This window comes from Chrysoperla carnea, chromosome 2 (genome assembly GCF_905475395.1).
Source record: "Chrysoperla carnea chromosome 2, inChrCarn1.1, whole genome shotgun sequence".
In the NCBI taxonomy this organism is placed as follows: domain Eukaryota; kingdom Metazoa; phylum Arthropoda; class Insecta; order Neuroptera; family Chrysopidae; genus Chrysoperla; species Chrysoperla carnea.
In genome coordinates, this window is record NC_058338.1 from 54,587,827 (window position 1) to 54,609,753 (window position 21,927).

The 21,927-nt window shown below is 29.3% G+C and overlaps 1 protein-coding gene across 2 annotated transcripts in view; it reads left to right on the forward strand.

Moving 5' to 3' along the window:
* Positions 1-21,927, forward strand: part of LOC123291979 (neurexin-1) — a 357,550-nt gene that overhangs the window by 246,812 nt on the left and 88,811 nt on the right. For both annotated transcript variants that reach the window (XM_044872472.1, XM_044872471.1), the window contains exon 6: positions 14,598-14,909. In XM_044872472.1, the coding sequence (XP_044728407.1) occupies positions 14,598-14,909 (312 nt within the window). The remainder of the gene's footprint in view (positions 1-14,597; positions 14,910-21,927) is intronic.

Here is a 21,927-nt window from a genome sequence, read left to right on the forward strand (position 1 = left end):
AGCATTTTCTCTCATGTGACACACGTTAAAAGAGAACCCTTACCGTTTGAAAGCAACGGAAAGTCAAAGCAAATGCCTGCCAGTATTGTGTTCCGTTTGTGTGGTCGTTATGGAAGTTATTAGGCAAGCGGCACAAATTTTTTTCACTTTGTTGCACAACAGTTATCGGGACTTCTCTCACGCTTGATTACAAATTACTGTCATACTGCCTGTCTGCGGTTTCTGCCTCTATTTTCCATAATAGTACATGTTATAACATGAAAATCCCACTCAAATCTTTTCGATTAGGATCCACTTTTTCCTGTTTTACTTCAACCGTACCCCCCTCCTATTCTGCCAACCCCTATTTTTCCAGTTAATAAAAAATGGATGCTTGAACTTTCCGTTGCTTCGAAACGGTTAAGGTCCACTTTTTCGTCGGATTTCTACATCCCCTTCTATCACGAAAATAGTCATTTTGCCATATATATGTCCAATGAGAGAAAATGCTCCACATCGACTCTGGAGCTGCAGAAACTTAGGATTCACGAATACTCGTAATTTTGATAGTGTGAAGATTCCAATCTTTTGATCCACGAATGAGCCTAACATGATACGCAGTATTTCGTTTATTTACATTCAGACTTTCAAAAAAAAAAAAAAAAAACTAAAAATGAATGCGTTCAACACGATTTTAACAATACACAACAATTTTCTTCCAGGTCCCCAACTAATATTGGTTCTGTAGTTATTTCCTATAAGGATAGTACCTACCGATGAATTACATTAAAGAAACAATTGCGTAGTTTAAATGATACAACCTATGTATTTATCATATTACATTCGCTTATTGTTAGCATAACAAGCATTAAACAGAGATAGACATACATAGAATAGATAGAGAAATACATCATCAGTACACAAATATCAAGCAGTCAGTATAATATAGAAAGCTGTACTAAAGCTGTATTATAGAAGCATCATCATGTCCTGTTTCCGTACCACGGGAATTAAATCGATCACCTCATCACTTCCTGGAGTAGGTATGTATATACAGTGTGCATTTCATTTCCCCCAAAGCTCGTTGGATGATGGTTCATAATCAACTCATTTACTGCTCATAGCAAACTGAGTCAGTGAGTGAATGAATGAATGGATGGAATGTATGTGTTATCTAATAAACGGATGATATAACTCTTGTGTCTATTCATCCGCCTGTCTGTCTACCCGTGTGTTCGTTTATCCGTTCATTTTTAAGCTAACTTTCTCATACCATTATACATCGCTTATATGCCATGATAGTCTCTAGACGATTACTTTTAACATTATTTTTATAAAAAATTATTAGACTTTCAATAGATAGTAATCGTTTTTGCTTTTTAAATAAATTACTCTTCGAAATGTTACAAATAGAATGATCAAGCGTAAATTTGACTTAGTGGTCATTCACATACCACGCTACGCTCATACGGGAGTGGGAGGGATGACCATTAGTATCTACACGGCGTTACTGGGAGGAGGGTGGATTGATTATCCTCCTCACATAGCAGTTTTCTTTTTTTAAGAAAATGAGTAAAGCGTAACTGTCGTCACTTCTTTGTGATTACATAGTAATTCTAGATGAAAATACTGAGCGAAATGAGCTTATAATGAATACCTGAAATATTACTCATTTAATTACCTTACCGAATTTTTTTTTTTGGAACTTGGTTCCCTATCGCACGATATTTGTTTGCTGGTTGGTAGTTAAAACCAAAAAAAACTGTAACAGACACCAAAAACTGATATCTAGGTTACCTATAAACTAAAACTTTTTCAAGCAATTCAGATTGACATGAACTTTGAAAAAATGCAAAATTTTTTGTTTTATCATTTAAAAAGCTGGATTTATGAAAGTTATCAGAAGTTAAAGAAAACTAGAGATTATTTTAAGTAAGTATAATGCAATTTTTATTTTATGTCATAATCAATATTCTGATCAAACCAATGTACGCATATTTGGGTAACTACTTAATCAGAAAGATGGCTAAAATTAATACCTTAAATTTACAGAAAAATATCTTATGAATAAAAAAATATGCGCTACATTTGTAATGACCAAGGTAGAAAAGGAATGTAGTTTCTACCGGGTGTCCCACAACACCTCTCAATCCTTTTTTTCTTATGATTAGTACTGCCCAATTATTCAAGCTTTTCTTCAAGATATACTTTGTATCGAAGAAAGGTATTAAAAACCACATTAAACTTAAAAAAAGTAGCCCTGTGAGTTTCACATTTTCAATATTGCAGCAGATATTTAAGGCATAGCCTGAGTGTCTGTCAGCAGACATTGCCATTGATAAAATACATTTAGAATTTCTTATTTGGTGTAATTTTTTATGAAATTGTTTTATGAGTGTTAGTTTTTACGAATCCTCAAAAATTTTTGATTGCGGAGGATACCCCAAAATTACTGGATACTCATTTTATCGAGTACCATAAAAATGATTTTTATTTTTGTCATTAGATGAGCTGTCCAAAATTTTTAAAAGAGTGTGCGGATGCTGCATCTTAATCCTCTAGCCTTATTTGGAGATGCTATGGGGGTGCACAAAGCCTTCCATATTTGTTTATTTGACCTTGTTAGAATTATATTTTCTACTTTCTCATTATTTACGATTTCAAACAAAGGTAAAATCTTAAAGAATAAACTTATTAAGTAAACTTCTCTTCCGTAGAATTGTTAGTTTTAGAATCTTCAAACACTAAGCTTTAAGTTTCTTTTAAATTAGGTACTATTTTAGGAGTACTTTCCAATAGTAAGAAAATTATAAAAATTGAGTGAAATACAAAAGAGCTGACTGTTTTTAGCACACATCGAGTTGTAGTAGCCCACACTACGCTATTGCAAGGATTATTTTAAGGTTTTAAATGTATAAAATAAAATTTTGAATGTGTATTAAACATTTTTAATCCTGGATGATTAAATATGATCATATATATCGTATATAACTGCAATTTAAATATTCAATATCGATAAAAAAAAAATTAGCACTCAAATATTATACCTTATTTTTCAAATATGCAACAAATTTGTAATAAAAAACTATAATCAATTATATGTCAATATTTCTCTAACATAATGAATATATTTTTTGTGGTATAATATTAAAAATCAAAAATCAAAACGTTTGCTAATATTTAACAGACTGGTTAAGTGGAATCACACATCCACCTGAATTTAAGCGTACATTTCTATTTTTTATTAAAAATTGCAATTTTATAGAAGCGAAGCTTTTAACGAGCATGCCACATGCAAATGACGAAACGTCTTAAACAAGTGATGGGTTGGTTATATGTATCTATTTCTAAAATTCCTATCCTTACCTCTATATATGATAAATGTGAAAGTTAAGTTGTTTGTTTGTGACGCTTTCACGCAAAAATAACTGAAAAGATTTGATTGAAACTCTACAATAATATAGCTCATACGTCAGGATAATACATGAGTTATCATTTATAAAGATATATTTCTTTTTTAATTAAAAAAATAAAATTTCAAGGGACATTCACTCCGCATCTATGAGCATCATTTTGAACCATAAATTTAAAATTTCTGTGAAAGTGGTAAACGTTAAAATGTTAAAAATGGTAAAAATACAATTCATAGCCATCAAAACTTTCGACCCTCATTTAAACCACTTAGGGGATGAATTTGTAAAATCTTCTTAGTGCATAGATACTTTCGTCATTATATCCAGCGATTTCAGCTTTGCCTTGATCGATCGACTAGTATAGTAAATATTCTTTCTAAAATATTTGATGTTGTAAAAAAATCTATTATACTGGTTTTCCTTTAAAAAAATTCAAAAGTAATTAAAATTTCTTACTTCAATGGTTTTGCTCTCGAATTTTTCTGCAGGTTTGAACTTTAAGTATATTGTTTTAAAAGTATATTGCTTTATAACTATTGTTTTAAATATTTCGTAAAACGATAAAATGTACTGTGCAAAGGAATATGTATGTACTTATAAAATTAAATTTTACAAAGTATGTCACATTTTACAATTACTGTACCTATTCGATAAAATATAGTTTCTGATTTTCAATTTGTAAAGAAACATTTCTAACAAACCTCTCGTGAGAAGAATAATTAGAATTCTCTTTTGTAAATAATGTAAACCACATGAAGATAAGAAAATCTGAGTAACATGCATTACTAGAGCAAAAGTCTATAAAAATTATTTACATGGGTTGGAAGCTAAATATTAAATCTGCTCTCGATATTCTCAATACCCACGATAACTCTCAAATAAAGCATATTGAAATATATTTAAAATATATTTTAGATTTTAGATGGGTTTTCCATATAATACGCTTATATAAATACCTTAAATTGAATGAAGACTTTTAAACTTGAATAAAAAATATCTGGTCAATATAATTTAATCAGATTCTTAACAACGCGATATAAACATCAACATAAATAGAAATATATCCCTAATCAAAAAAAAAGGCCTGAAAACGACTTGTGTAAAACGAAAGCTCCGTTTTCTTTTCTTTTTATATTATACTAGCTGACCCGACAAACGTTGTTTTGCCATGTATATTATTTCTAGGAAACATTTTGTTAGTTATATAATAAAAATAACTATCTACTATAAGTGTTCGGAGTTGTACTTATAATCGAAAGGGTTCTAAACAATAAAAGTATGCTTTATTTAACATTTAGGGGGATGAAAAATAGATGTTGTCCGATTCTCAGACCTACCCAATATGCACACAAAATTTCATGAGAATCGGTCAAACCGTTTCGGAGGAGTTTAACCACAAACACCGTGACACGAGAATTTTATATATAAGATAATATTTGGCCTTGTTTGTAAAAAAACTCTTTCGCTTCTAGACATGTACCCTATGATATAAATGTTTATTTAACAACATATGTATATGTGAAATAAATGTAAATATTTGTACATTAGGTATCTACTTGTAGTTTTCCAGATCATAAGCTTGGAATAATCTTTCCTCACTTTCGTATTTCTTTCTTTATTATTTCTTAAAAGTAGTAGTACTTATATTTAGTAAGCGAAGAAATATTATAGGCACAAAAATATTATTTAATGAGACACAAAAACAATAACAGTAATAGTAATGGGTTTGCATTGACAATATTTTGAAAACAAAACAAACATTTTGTCTTGAAATATCCGAAATAATTCCCACCAATTATTAATAAGATTTCGATAAAATTTATTATTTTAGAAATAGGTATGCCGAAATATTTAATACTCCAAAAACTAATTAAAATTACCTGACTTTACAGAAAAATTTAATTCTTTTCTTTGAAAGAAAATAATTATTTCGTCTGAATGAAATAAGAATAATTCCGAATTTTAATTTATACCCAACTTCTATCCTATCCTAATATTTTAAAGATGTCTTGAATTCTTAAAGCAATAGTATTATAGGAGAGCGGATACAAAAGTAATGGCGGGTCGAAAGGAACAAATGCTCTGTAGATTTATCGACGAAAAGTCAAAAATCCGCTTCACTGCCGTCAAATGGTAGCCGGTGGTGTCCTCTTCATTTACAATCCGAAGCCACATGCGTCTTGCGCTGTCTTGTTTTAAAGTTTAATTATTTGATATTTACATATGTTTGCATATTATTTCTTGATTAGATTGATTTTACAATGATTTAATTCGTTTTTGCCTACCATCACCCGTTTTAAGGTTAATCTTCATTGTCACTACTTAAACTAAGAAAATTTCTTTCGAGGAGTACACACTGTAGATTTCTTTTCATAAAATATATAATTTTTGAATGCAAATGTTTATTTTTCTTGTTCATATAAAATTTTCTAATAATTCATTTGTGTATTTATTATATCGTAGCATATTTATTTCAAACCTCTTTGTCCTGTTACTTTCGTGTTACTTTCGACCCGCTAAAGTGGTACTTTAGACCCGCTAACGTGGTCGAAATTAACAATTTTTTTAAATCTATGTGATTCATACAAAATATACAATTATAAGGTAAATGAAGATACTAATGTAAAGAGCATGTCCGGAATTTATATATGGATATAATAATTTCATCAAAATACTAACACTTAATCAGCAACCAAGGTAAAAGTACAAAGTGTTACTTTGGTACCCGATCTCCCCTACTTATATCAAAAAGATTCGCAAAACCACTCTTTACGATTTATTATTTTTCCATATCGATAATCTAATCCAGCAAAACAAAAACTTGGCAGTCTAGGTTCTTAATGTAAAAATACTATGTTTATTCCGATTTACAACTAGAAAATATAATCAAAACCACTTTATTAAATTTTCTTAAATCAACGTAAAGTAAATTTCCGAAAGTAGATTAGATTTTGTTCGAAAATTAAATATAAATTCTAACAAACTTTTATTCATAACAACTTACAGCATCCTGTTATGTAATAAATGTAATATGCAAAATGCATTTTGGTTTAATAAATTACAAATATTATTTATTTATTTGAAAATGCATAATATTTTCAACTAGTATGTACAATGTTGGAAAGGGATTTAAATTTTATGAGAGCTAACAGATAAATTCTAAGTCTACTCAAATTTAACTCACAAAAACGGTATTTACATTTATGAGAAGGTTGTCAAGCTCATACTTTTATCACATCTCCATAGCTTTCATTTCTGGCAAATCCTAGTACTACTATCACAAGTTGATTAAACAGGTTGCAACATCGTTGAAAAATTACGTAATATCTGCTGAAATAAGTGAAATAGTATGGGAAGGTAGTTTAATGAATTCTTAATTCTTTTACTTTTTCTGGTTGATTATTATTCGGTAGGTACTCAAGAGAATGAAATAGCTCATTACTCTAACACTTTTCCAAACATCTCCCCAAAGCAACCTTGTTTTGCGTATGTTTTACGACCTCATCGCCTGTTTGGCCAATGATGCTCGCAAGCCAATATGGTTATCTTAACGAGTACCAAAGGATCATTCTAATCAAAAGCTCTCACGGCCACAAAAATTTTTAACGAGTTGTTTTCGAGTTACGGGCAATAATATCTACTAATATATTATAATTTAATTATATGACTAGAAAAATGGCATCTGTGAAACTATCCAAAATGTTCTTTAGATCGTTTTGATAAGAAATTCACAGGACGCCAAAACTTTTTAACGAGTAGTTTTCAACGCGGAGTTCTTTATGATGATACGATGGGCTTATATATAAAAATTCCTTCAATATGGAATTTCATTACCCGCTGGGCATAATTTTCCTTGTATAGATCCTACTTATCCTTCACAATGGTTCTGTGTTTCTGTTTCACTGATATGTACAAATTGAGAATTGTTTTTCGTTTTGCTTCAGATTTCATATTGATTTCATATTGAGGAAAAGACACAAACAAAAAATATCTCGCATAAGATTAAAGAAAGCAAAAAAACTATCTAGACAAAAGGCTGACCTAGACAACACTCCCCTGTACTATATGCTGTACCTAAAATAGTAAACAAATACTCTCTATGAGTGAGTTGATTTTTTGTTTATTCAAAGTTTTATTTCATACATTATTTATAGAGTGCCAAATGAGTATTCAGATAAAATGTTTATTTACGTTGTAAATGCTTTGAAAATTAGTATTTAATTAACATGGTCCGGGAGATACATGAGATATTAATGCCAGCCAGTTAATGGCATCGAGGTATTAATGCCAATCAAACTAGTGAACTATTTGCCATTTACCACCAAGACTCAACCGAGTAACGTCAATCAAGTGATAAATATAAATCCCCAAAATTGTAATATTTTAGGGGAGGCTTTCTCGACCGGGAAGGCTGAATCGCTAAGCCTGAACAGGTAGGTAATCATTAGATAACGATCGTCTTAATTGGTGTTACAATCTTAACATCAAATTTCTTACACCTATCTTCGCGAAATACATGAGTAGGTATTGGAAAAAGTTCGGAGGGCGTATATCTCGTCTATAAGTATATATAAATCCATCTCCAGCTATCTGCTCATACAATTTTGGGAACTCATATCTACTCCTTAATGTCAAATAATTAAATCCCAAAAATATGATACGACTATTTCAGAAATATTTTCGTTCTATTGTTCCTAAATCCCATTGAGCATAGAATCAATTCACCAGATCAGTTATGTTTTTTATATACTAACCTAGTGCGATAATGCGGTTTAAATTGAGATCGTTCATCTTTAACGAGAAGACTAACTCTGTTTGAAAAGAATCGCTTCTGCTGCCAAATACCAGTTTCAAGCATGAAGTTGCAAAAGGTTATGATAAGAGGCTACTATAGATCATAAATTATTGTTCTTGTTTTTTCTTTCTTATTCTATTTGTGGTTCTTTATCTATTTTATTCTTTTGGTATTCACTAATTTTGTTGCTCATTAATTTTTATTAGTTAATTTTGTTATGACCCATGCATTAGAATGAAATTATCTCTCAAATGAGATTGTGAAATTTGAAATTGTGTACCAAAACCGTTGCAAAATCTTATTTCTTATAACAAATAAAAATACTATATAAGAGTTCCAGTTTGGCTTAAAACGGTTGATAGGTCGATATATTTGTCTAGTATTAAAATCTCGACCCATGTATTTAAAAAGGAAGGAATTATGCAAGCATCATTTTTTTTCCAAAGATTTCTTTTTGACCAAATTTTTTTTATGGAAAATAGGCTTCTACCTACAGATAATTGAATTTTGCAAAAACATTTTCAAATAACTCTCATCTATCTTATTTAAAAAATCATATTGTATATAAAAGAGATGGAGAAGACGTGAAATACAACTTTTAAAATTCTTAAATTAATATTAGCAAAAAATTGAAATGTTATACTAGACGAAGTTATAACGTTTTCTAAACGAAACAGTCCTCCGAAAATAAAGCCAATTGTTTGAAAATTCAAAATTATTATCACTAACACTGCATTTTTAATTATTCTTTAGAAACAACTAAATTAATATGCGCAGATTATACGTACGAATGTCCGAAGTATTGTTTGTATATTCCTCAATCTTATTACAGGCTATCATTATTGCAGACTAAAACCATTTCTAAAATTAGTTTAAATACCAATCTAAAACAAGTGAAAACAAACAATTGATTGAATTAATTGTTGAAATACCATGCATAGTCAGTGTTGATTTCTTTATCACATAACACATACATACATGTGACACATACATAACTGAGTATGGTACATACTATAAAATTTCTGCCTAATTGGCGCCCTCACGGGTAAACAGTGATGTTTACAAAAGAATTTTTCAAGCAAAAGTTGTTTATTTGTTGATAAGGAACATTTTTTATATTTAAACTTTTGTTCTATCTCTAACGGTTTACAAGATGGATCCTAAGGACCCAAGACCCAATTGACCTATGATGCTCATTTACGAACTCGACGTCACTTTTTACAACTTGAGTACGCTGTAAAAATTTCAGCTCGATATCTTTTTTCGTTATTGAGTTATCGTGTCCACAGACGGACGGACAACCGGAAATGGACTAATTAGCTGATTCTATGAACACCTATAGCAAAATTTTGTGCGTGGCATCAATATTTTTAAGCATTACAAACTTGGGACTAAACTTAGTATACCTTGCATATTACATATATGCATGGTATAAACAGTGGAAAAATTAGAGTAAATTGGAACTTTTATTTCGTCCAATCCACATAAAAAAGAAAAAACAATTCCTCCGCGATATTCGTTACACTAACAGTTTACTTTTTTACCCTTGAAACGTTTTCGTCTACTCATCGATGCGCCGCCAAACTTCCAGTTTGGTCTTTCAAAAACTAATTAGGTAGTTTAAGCTTCTTGTACTATTCGGACGTATTTCTAGTCTTATAACCAGTTATATATATATATATATATATATATATATATATATATATATATATATATATATATATATATATATATATATATATATATATATATATATATATATAACTTGTTGATAATAATAGAGAGTATCGTTTAAAGACTACGATTTTAAACATGTAAACACCTTAAAAACCAAATTTACAAACCAGTCATTTAAAACTAAAATACCTAGCTTTTAATAGATAAATGTGTCAAAATTTATTAAATATTCATTTTGTTTGGTAAAATATTAAATTATCAGTATAAACTCATCTTAAAACATAAGTAGCTAGTTATTATTTAGGAATTTAGTCAAACACATTACTGTAATGTGTTTGAATACTTTAGAAAAGACTTTAATAGTAAGCTCGCTCTGAATCTGTGTGTGTGTGTGTTGTGCAATGTTCTGATATTGAATGATCCACTTTTGGCTGTATTCCAATTTTATAGAATAAAATTTAAAGAACAGTGTGAGAATTATGATAATAATTTCGGCATTAATTCAATTGCATGACTTACTCACCCAAAAAAAAAAATAAATAAATAAAAAATAAAAAAATAAAAATATAAAATTTTAGCAAATTTTGAATGCCGTCACATGTCTTTAATTACAATTGTTTTTCTCATACTGTACATAAGGTGTCCCGAAACGGCTGTAATCGTATAATGCAGTAATATGCATAATAATACAGTAGAGAATTTCTCCCATTTTTTTCTCTCGAGTTCGCATGATAAAAGGGGATTGGACATTATTTTTTTTATCACTTCAGGTGAAGAATTCTCACTGGAAGTGCAGAATAGTGAGGTTGGTTTTAAAAATCTTGACTAGTATGCAAGATATGAACGTTTTAAATTCCTAATTAAACAAAGAGGAAGATACCCACTAGTGACGTCATACGTGGGTATCGCCATAGAGATTACACATAAAACTTTGTTTTGCTAAAAAGAGATGGGATCTTTGATTTAAATTTAATCTCTTCTTCGTTTTTTTTTTTTTTTTTTTTTTTTTAATCAATTTTAATTTCACATTCAAATTTTCTTTTAGAATTAAGGCTAATTTTACATTTTCACGGGTAGGTAATAAGGCAAATTCGACATCAGGATTATCCCCTATTGATACTATTTATTGTTTATGAAATTATTTAAAATTGAGATAGGTTTTTTTCGATAATGGTACATCAAATCGGCAAAGTTCTCTAAGAACTTTTTGCACCTGATAAAAAATATTCTTTATAGTACTGTCTGTATTTTTATCTCTCTGTTTCCCAATGAATTTATGTACCCGTTATAAATGAAAATAGATACCGTGAATATATTTTGATAATGTACTCTTAGTTTATGAACAAACAAACTCGGCCAAAAAAAATTGTAAACCTAAAAAAGGTGAAAAAAAAAATTGTTTATAAAAAAATTATAAATATATTATTATTTATCAAACTAGTAATGTATGAAAAAATTAATATAGAGAGTGGGTTGGTAAAAAAACGTGACGTCAGGACATTGGATTGTTACGATGTTAAATGTGGAAATGTGGAATGTTAATGTCTTCTTCTTCTCTTTCTTCCCAGGTAGCGTTCGTGTACTAACTAAACTTTAACGACCATTCTATTTCTCAATCACAAATGGCGGTCGTGTGCGAAAAATTAACAATAATTCCATTTTCCATTCAACGGTGGCACTCTAGATCTAAATGAAGAAAATATTAAATTTTTATCAGAATTACAAACAGAATTTATGTAATAACAATGTTTATAATATTTTATTGCTATTCTACGCAATTATTTATAATCTATTTAAATTTCGTTTCAATATAAAGAAGGAGTAGTTTCACATTTGTCTTGGGTGGCCCGATTCAGTCCATTTTTTTTTGCGTATCCAAGACTTGTTCGTTTTTTTCGGCAATAACTTGATCGTAAGTTACAGTGTCACCAGTACATTACTTGTATATGTACATAAAATCTTGAGACACTGAAGGCCACAGAAACCTAATCAGGTTAATTTGTGGTTAAGTCTTGTCAATACGTCTTTTCATCACGTCATAAGCGCAAGTGTAGAGTTTATTTTTTGAACTGACAAGAATAAGTTGGACAAATATAGAAGATATTTCTGATTAATATTATCACATCGTTTATAAATCATTTAGTCCGAAATAAAAGTGAGTCGTGATTTTAAAATGACGAGCCCTATTCGTTTAAGTTTGCTAGTTCGTTCCATATCTGCCAAATACAAAACATTTACCGTTATTTGAATCAAGGAATACAGTTTTAATAATAGTGTTATTCAATTCAATAAAGAAAATGCTTGATGATATAAGATTTATCTAACGACCTTAGTTGTATTCTAAGCCAAGTTATTATTTATGAATAATTTATTGAATATTTAGATCACTCTGTACATATATGATAAGTATTATCGTAAATAGATTGTACATATATATATTATAGTTCTTTTCATACAGTACGTCTATTTCTGGTTTAGCTATAGGACTTTTTAAAAAGTGAATAACAAGGAAGCCAAAGAACGAGCATAACTATACTTATTTTTACTTTATTATATTATAAATATAATAAAGTATTGTGATCGAAAAAAAAATCGATATCGGGGTTTCAACGGAAATATACGTTTTGAGGGTCCCTGATCCCAAAAAAGTGGTTTTTAAAAAATGTTTCGCCCGTCGATATGTCGGTATGTCTGTTACCAAGTTGGAGCCTTCAATTTTGAACCGATTTTTCTCAAACTCGGTACATAGGTTTAGTTTGGTCATAATTTCAGACGATTTTTTCATTTTTTCCCTAGGCCTTTTTTAAGGGTACTTCCCTCTAAGCCAAAACAGGATTTTTGGGGTTTTCTCAAAAATGGATCTAACGATTTCGATTAAACTTGACACAAGACTAGACCTTAAGGTGTTCCTAGGATTGGTATAGGCTACATATCTAGGAAAATTCGAGAAGGCCCACACCGGGAAAACGTTTTTTTGGGCTTTAATCGCAAAAATCGCATGATAAAATTGTATAATTATTCAAATTGTTCACATAATCAAATAAATCAAATAAAGAAATAAATAAAAATAATAAAGCCAAATTAGTGAAGTTAAGAAACTAAAGCTTTTCCTTGTTTTTAAATAATTCTTACAATTGGCTGCTTTCAATCAAAATATTACAAGAATAATATATCAATTTTATAATATAATAAAGTCTTGTCCGATGTTTCGGACCGTTTATTTGAATTCTATTCTCTTATCTTCTTATTTGAATCGCGTCCCAAGTGAATGTACATCATTTTTAAGCTTCCCGCTTTGACTAATAAAATTATATTTTTTCAATTAATTTCCATATTGTATATTTCTACTCATTATTGTGGGCTGCTGGTATACCTTTCAAAAAAAAACCTAGATCGAAAGAAAGTCAAACTTTAGGCATCACTTCTTTAAGCTCTCTTAGGCTAAGGTAACAACTGACTGTGCAAATCTCTATTTTTATCTCCCCTCTATAATGCTTAGTTTACCAATCCATTCAGCGCTCTTTGCATTTCAATCAGCGCTCTTTGCATTTCGTTATGCGCTAGTTTACAATTTGATAGGTAAATATTATTAATTTGTAAAATAACGGAAATAAAATCGTAAGATTAAAAATTTTAATGTCCGTTCACAATCTGTCGACATTTTACAATCTAACTTGATTTATTATAAACTAACTATTCTATCCAAATCCGATGTGTATATAATACTAACACTGTACAACTAATCCAACAGTAAACGTACTGTATTATATAAGTATATATGTATAGAATATAATTCTACTAGTTACCTAATTTTAATGGAAGAAGTGTAAATCCCATCTGAATAGAGAGAAAATTTTCGTACCAATTTTCATCTAAATCCCATATGTGAATGAATTATATATTTAATATGTTGTACAATATGAATTGTACAGTATGTTTTATATAAAGTTATTTATTTATAAATATTTATTATTATTAAAAGATATTATTTAAACATTTTTAAAATGATTTACGATCAAATTTTAATAATTAATATCTAAATTATTATTTATTTGTAATTTATAGTAATATATATATCATTACTTTATTACCCGGTGCAAAACTCAAAGAGAAGGTTATTTATTAAAATTACTCTGTTTTTGTGTATATTACGTTATTTCTTTGCTGATTATGACCGATTATATTCTTTCAGAATGATCCCAACCTAATTTGAAAAAAAAATTACCTGTAAGGGATACAAAGAGGGATGATTTTTTTTGCAAAATTATTTTCCAATGACTTTAGTGGTTCCCGTAATGGTTTCTTCTAACTTTGAAATAATAATTCTATTAGGTGATGGAGGAGGAGATACAAAAAACAAGTAGGCGTACTAAAATCACTAAAAAGTGCGTAGCTACAGGTACTTATTGAATAAAACTTTTTTTACAAAACAAAGAGTCAACTATAAAAAAATAAACAAAAAAGTAAAAATTTGTTTGCAAATAAAAGTTTTGATAAATAATTTCCTTGTGAGCAATTACAGTTTGATATTGAACCCAATCATATCCTTGGGAATGATATGTTTGATCCGAGCAACAGAAGATTAGATTAGTACTTGCACAAATTCTCTTAAAATTTTTTTTTTTTAATATTTGAAACAAAATATTCGAACGTTATTGATATAAATTATTTCCTGTCACAGAAAAAATCAATATTCTACTTAAATATTTATTTTGGATTTTCTTTTGTTACAGTTATCCGCTGTTGTTGATGGCGTATATGCAGATCATTCACATATTGCTGGTAAATTTACGATGTTGTCATCAAGTCGTGTTTATGTGGGTGGTAGCATAAACACACGTGCATTACCTGGTTCACGTATAAACAAAAATTTTATTGGATGCTTAAGGAAAGTGGAATTTGTTGCTGATACATTACGTTTAAATTTAATTGATTTGGGTAAAGCCGGTAGTAAATTAATCACTATTGCTGGAAAACTTGATTTTAAATGTCAGGAAGTGGAACTTGGTGATCCGATTACGTTTACAACAAGGGACGCACATTTGGTATGTTTAATTTTATTTCATCATATATATTTTCTTGGTTATATCCTTTTCTATATTATATATCCTGTTTTTCTTCTATATGTTCCTGTATCACTTAAATATTATCATAATTTTGTTATTGATTTTTACAAAATGTTTCAGGGAAATATGTTTTAAATTTTTAAAATATGGCTTATCAAGTTTCTTACGATTTTAAGAGAAAGTTTGTGGGCGGAAAATTGATTCTTATAAACTATTATCCGTAACAGATGATTCATTTTAATTTCATTTTTTTCCTAGTTTTGCAGTGCTATGGGTGAAAAACTTATATTTTCCGAATTTTGCAGTGCTACGGATGAGAATTTCAGTTGCCAATTTCATAATTTAAATAAATTTTTATTATTTCTATAAGCTTCTACAAAATAAATAGAAATAAAATAGAAGTATTTGCAAAACATTAAATGCAAAGGTAAAGGCTGTTTTATTCGGTTGATTATTTGAATTTTGAAAATTTCACATTTCATTTGAAAAAGGCTGCTATAAAAGAACTGATTCAGTTTAGAACTTGCATTCCTAATTTTATTCTTTTATCGCTCGTATAAATATTAGTCGTAGTCAATTACCTTTATTAGCCGTCCAATCAACAGCTTTTTAATAAACGCCGTCGTTCAATTTGAGACTTGAATAGTAGCGACGTTGTGACACTGCCATAGCATCTAATACAACATTTTAGGTGATTGTTGTTCCCTACAGTATTGTAAAAAAAGTTTTGGTTTATTGCACGATACATACATATAAACCAAATACATGCTTTGTAGACAAATAATGTGTTATTTTTAGCTTTACAATACTACAGAACTGAAAAAATATATAATATATTGTGTACTGCTTAAAAATTTGATAATATAGATTTCGCTTTTCAATCATCAATACTCTAACTATAGTCGTCTCTGTCCATCAAATGATGAATCTTCGATGAACTCATATAAAATTAAAATTTTGTTTTTATATCATCGACACCCTTATATTTTTTATGGTATTATTATAAACTACAAGATTGTCTAGATATTTTAGATTTTTATCACACTCTCTAGATTTTTTGATATAGAAATATTTAATTGAAAAGGATATAACTATATGATTCATTTTTCAGCCAACTTTGAACGATAAAATAATAAAAAGCCCGATATCCTAAGAATTTTTTGTGATTATTGGAAACTTTGTTAATCAAAAAATTGTATTTATCCCCTCGCAAATCTCACAAACCTCGCAAATCTCCTTAAAGATCTGACCAGCTGATGCTTTGGGCATTCATACAATAGGGTGATCATTTGATAAAAAATGATGAAATATCTGACATGAGAAATTGTTTGTTTCCGTTATTTAAAAAATAGGATATTGTTATTGGGTAATCATAAGATCAAATAGCGTAGCTCAATAACAAAGTACAGATGTAAGTAATTAAAATATTATTTGTTAACGTAAGTTAAACTCCCGTGGCCTTTGAGTCAACAAAAAACTAGAAACACATTATTACTACAATTTAATGATTCACATCGACCTAAAACTATATTTTTGGAATCCCTAGCTACCAAAAGGAGACTGACTCCAACTTTTTATCACTACACTCTTCCACTGTGTTTTTTTTTTGCGTCAACGCAACTAAACTGCGAGAAACACCTACAATATTGTTGTTTATCAACGTCATACTGATAGTGAATAAGTTTCCGCGCTTAGGTGGTAGAAATTGAAAAAAATTGATTCTAAAATTTAAATGACTAGGCTACTCAAGTAGTTAAATGTTATCGATTCAAGTCATTTCCTTGCTATTTGATTGAATGGTTTAGACAAAAAGTTGTATGGCGTCGTTTAGTAAATAGGGTAGGTCGTTATTCGAACAGCTTATTTAGTTAGTTAGCTGTGACATATATCTAGAAATCTTATTGATAGTTTACTAAATAGGTCAGTTTATCGTTTTAGGGAAATTTTTTTGGTAAGAAGTAAAGTTTATTACTACGTAAAATAAACCCATAAAGGGAAAATGGTAAATTTGATTCCATTAAGTTGTTACAATTTTTATTACCTAATAATGATTGATGTCAAAAGTTTTTCAAATATACATATTTCAATATATATTTTCATCACTAATGGAGAATTAAGTGTTTCAAGGAAATTCAAAATATTTTTATCTCTCTTACTCAACAATGAAATATATTTACTGACGGAAAATACTATGGTCTAAGAGTTATCATCGAGTTTTACATAGTTTGGCTACCGGCATGCAAATTCTTCTTAAAAAGTCATAAATGCTTTTCTCAACATTAATCTTACTTATACCGGGTTCAGTTAAAATTTCATAAATAAAACAATTTCGGATACCCGATAGCTTCAATTACGGTTATGCTCCATAACATTCCTATTATGTATATATACTCAATCAAAGTATAAACGAAAAATTTTTTAACATAAAATTTTACCGAAACTTTCAACAATTGTATCTTTGCAAACAATCATTGAATTCGGAGCCCTCATAGCTCGTTCGAAAACGTAATTTTTTAGTTTTGGAATCAATTTCTCACTTTTCGAACACTAATTGTAATCGGCAAAGATTTCAGAGGTTCCAAAACTTGAAACTACAAGTTTTCTAATGAGTATGATAAGATTATAGATAACGCCTTATTTATAAAATGGCGGCAAAGTGAAAAAACATAAATATGTTTACAAAACATTATGTCAGGCCTCATAATAAATAAGTTTTCGAATAATATGAAAAAAAAGTTTAAGTGCGATGATTATTTCAAAAGAAACAGGATTTAAAATGCGGAAGTGTCAATTTAGCTTGGAAAGCAAATATTTTGAAAAAAAAAGAACGTACTTAAATTTTTTATAGCTCATATTCAAAAAAAAATAATCAAACTTTCGATTAGTTTTAATAAATGTATAGTAAAATAATTTTTCAAATTTTGGTACGCTTCTTTAGTTCATATAAAATTTTAAAGAAAACATTTCTCACCTTTTTAACCCTTTATGCAAAGCGGCAAGAATGATACAATTTGATTCCTAAACTAGAAATTACAAGTTTTAAAATGAATTTTTCAAATGAATTGGGTGGTTCTAAACTCGATGATTTTTCGCAGAGATACAACTGTAGCAAATTTTGATAAAGTTTTGTATAAAAAAAATATTATTTAAAATATATTTTGGTCTAGTATATTATACACTGCACTAGTTCATTGCAACAGGGGTTTTATATAGTACCCTTATTGACAGGTTTGAATCTTTCTGTAAATTTTTAGTAAATATAAAGTGTGTTGGAAAGTATATTTGCACTGTAGATACACACAAGTAAGTATATTTTCCACACAAATGAAATGAGAGTTGATACACATTGAAGCATTTTAGAAAGACACTATTAAATGTTTATAGTTTGCCTGGAAGCCCTTCCAACGGTACTTCTGCAACGATGATAAAGCAACAAACATTATATACTTCAATATACAGTAAGGGAAAGTGTAGTACCAGGCATCAAAATTACAGTTATATGTTTTCTAACCGACTTCAAAAAAGGAGGTTATCAATCATACTGTTTTTTTTTTTTTTAATATGTGTTACCTCAGAAACTGGGTGAACCGATTTTAATGGTTCTGTATCTATTTGAAAGATATGGAAACAATTTTTAATAAAAAATGTAGATATCAAAATTTTCTATCAAATCAATATATAATTTTATATATTTTACTTTTGACGTATTTGCAATAGAAACCGAGATATTTTGAATAAAACCAATTTAATTATAACTCACCCGCATAAAATATGAAAAAATTTCCCTCCGGGAAAATTCCCCATAATTACGTTTTTCAGTTTTATACATGCTAGAAAGAAGGGATTTTCACCAGGCGGCTTAACTATTAATTTCTTCGTTAAAGAGAATTGAAAAAATACACTCGAACCAGGACTCGATCCCGGACCTCTTGGATTCATGTCAAGTGCCCTACCAATTAGGCTATTCGAGTTCTAGACACGAATGCAATTTTTTCAACTCAATGAATTTTTTAATTTGTTTATCCACTTATTTATTTATTATTATTACTTATTATTGTTGTTTACATTTAATCATGCACACAATATTTACATCATGGTCTTTTCGACTAGTTTTGATATATAATATGTTACACATTCGTAAACTAAATTTACAAATATCTTGCCTAGTACTTTGTCAATTTAGTTTACGAATGTGTAACATATTATATATCAAAACTAGTCGAAAAGACCATGATGTAAATATTGTGTGCATGATTAAATGTAAACAACAATAATAAGTAATAATAATAAATAAATAAGTGGATAAACAAATTAAAAAATTCATTGAGTTGAAAAAATTGCATTCGTGTCTAGAACTCGAATAGCCTAATTGGTAGGGCACTTGACATGAATCCAAGAGGTCCGGGTTCGAGTCCTGGTTCGAGTGTATTTTTTCAATTCTCTTTAACTAAGATTACTAGGCAAGATATTTGTCAATTTAGTTTACGAATGTGTAACATATTATATATCAAAACTAGTCGAAAAGACCATGATGTAAATATTGTGTGCATGATTAAATGTAAACAACAATAATAAGTAATAATAATGAATTTCTTCATTGAAAATATCTCGGTTTCTATTGCAAATACATCAAAAGTCATTAGAAATGAATTTATAGAATAAATTTTGATGTCTACATTTTATTCAAAAGCTTTTTTGCATATCTTTGTATGTTTTCGAGATATTTTCAAAAAAAGTGATTTTGGGGGTACTTTTTAATGTTTTTCTGCCCCCAAATAGAATTGAATATTCTTTAACTATGGATATTTCTTTATATCAAAACGAACTTAAATTAAAAAACTGCAGGCTTCCGTTTTGATGGTAGTTTAAATACTATTATTATTTCTATTTCCATCATTCTTGTTTGCCTTCCAGTAAATTTTTTTTTTCACATACTTGTTATCTCGTAGATACCAATATCTTTTAAAAAACTAAGAATAATCCAAGATATAAATGATGAAAGGTACTGCACAATACCCTATATAGTTCCTCACGTAATACAATATCGGTGCATAATATATAGTTTTAAAACTTATATATAAGGAGACACCCCCATTCAGACTTCAATTATATGTATTATAGTTCTAAGCCAGTTAACTTATGAAAATTCCAACTATATTGTTCCCTTGGTACGTATTAATTTCTCAAAATTTTCGCATTACAAATATCCAAGGAAAAAAGCACACAGTCATAATAAATAACATGAAGTTGTAAGATAATAAATTCTTATAATATTTTCTAGAATATGTTCACGGGCAAGGAAACCGAAACAATAGATATTCGATAGACACGAAAAAAATCCGTGCGAGATGATGAAATCTTATACCATTCAAAGATAGCGTCTTATTATTCGTTTTGATTTCGTTTTGATCTCTCCTAATAAGGAGGAGATATAAACCTTTGAAACTTAATTAACGAAGCCTTTTTGTACATGGCTTTAAAGCGCAACATGGTTGGTTAGGTAACGATGCAGAGGCGTTATAATGCGAAGCACGATGTGAATGTTCCATTAAAGCTTTCTTTCCACAGTTTGCAATCGCTGAGGAACAAATTTGATGCTGAGTTTGTGAAAATTTTGTTCAATTTTAACACAAACACACCGTGCGCATGAATGGCAAACCCAGATATAATTTCTTCATTTTTTTTTTTTTTGTTAATTTATTAATAGCAAGAAAACTTGAAAGAATGGTATCGTAAATAAGCAACTTTTCTTTTTTGTTAATTTATCTTCACAAAACTCCTGTTTTGTGTAATCTCATAGGTATTCCAATTTTTTTGCTTGCAAGTGTAAAACTCTTATTTAATTTATTTTGCGGTTAACGAATTTGAATATGCAAAAATTTTCGATGAGCTCTTTTTAGGTTTTAAGACAACGATGAAACGTACACAAAATAAATTTTTTTTTAATCTCAGAAAACCATAAACTTAATAAATAATGGCTTTCAAGAAAACAAATTTTACTACAGAGTGTTCAAAAATTCATTGAATTTTTAGAATGACTGTGGATTATAAAAAGCGCGTAGAAAAATAAAATACAAATTTAGAAAACAGAAACTTTTTTCGTTAATGCAAGCTACATTATTTGAACGTTTGAAATATATTGCTACTTTATTACTCTTTATAGTTCGATTTGTATTTTGGGAAAGTATTTATTGCTGTTTATTGCTACCACGGCACCTTCGGAGCTACCACAAGCACGATATTGTATACTTACTTGCATTTTGCCTAATTTGCATACATTCTATTGCGAAAAAAGTATGTCCAACTGAAACGAAATTTTATATACCTATTAATATACCTAAGATGAATGAAATAAAAGTTCCAGCATGAAATGAGCGTCACAGTTGTTCGGTAAGACTAAACTAGGCTGAAAAATCCAATTGGTACATATGCAGAGTAACTTGTAGTGATGGACTTGTAGTGTGCTGCCGTTAGAAAAACATTAACCTATCTTAAACTTTCGATTTAAAGCATTTTAGCATTTTTTAACAGATAATTTTGATAGTTTGTTACAAAATTTTAAAGCTATATTGTTTCTTGTGATCCCTCTTTTCTGAGGCAGTACAATATCATATGGTTATTATCCCGGTGGATATTAACACAAGGTCTGTCTTTTGATTCAATAGTTTCAACTTGCCCCTTGGCAATTTAAACAGTGGTAGCGATAGTAAAATCTCAATATGTTCCTTTCCTCTGGTCTGCCTACGGACATACAGATTTTTCTGTCCAGTAGGCATTCTGAATTGTGTAACCTTTAACCGGTCGCCTGAGAACAAGTCAATGTTATTGAAGTAATTGAAGAACGAGGCATTAATAAAAACCGACATGTTTCGAGATAAAGAAAACGTGATGCCTTTTCCCCTGTTTCGTTTGCCAGTACTAAAAGATCAATTATAGATTTAAACTCTTTGTTACATATTTAAAACAAAATTGTTTTTCATGAATAATTAAATAAGAC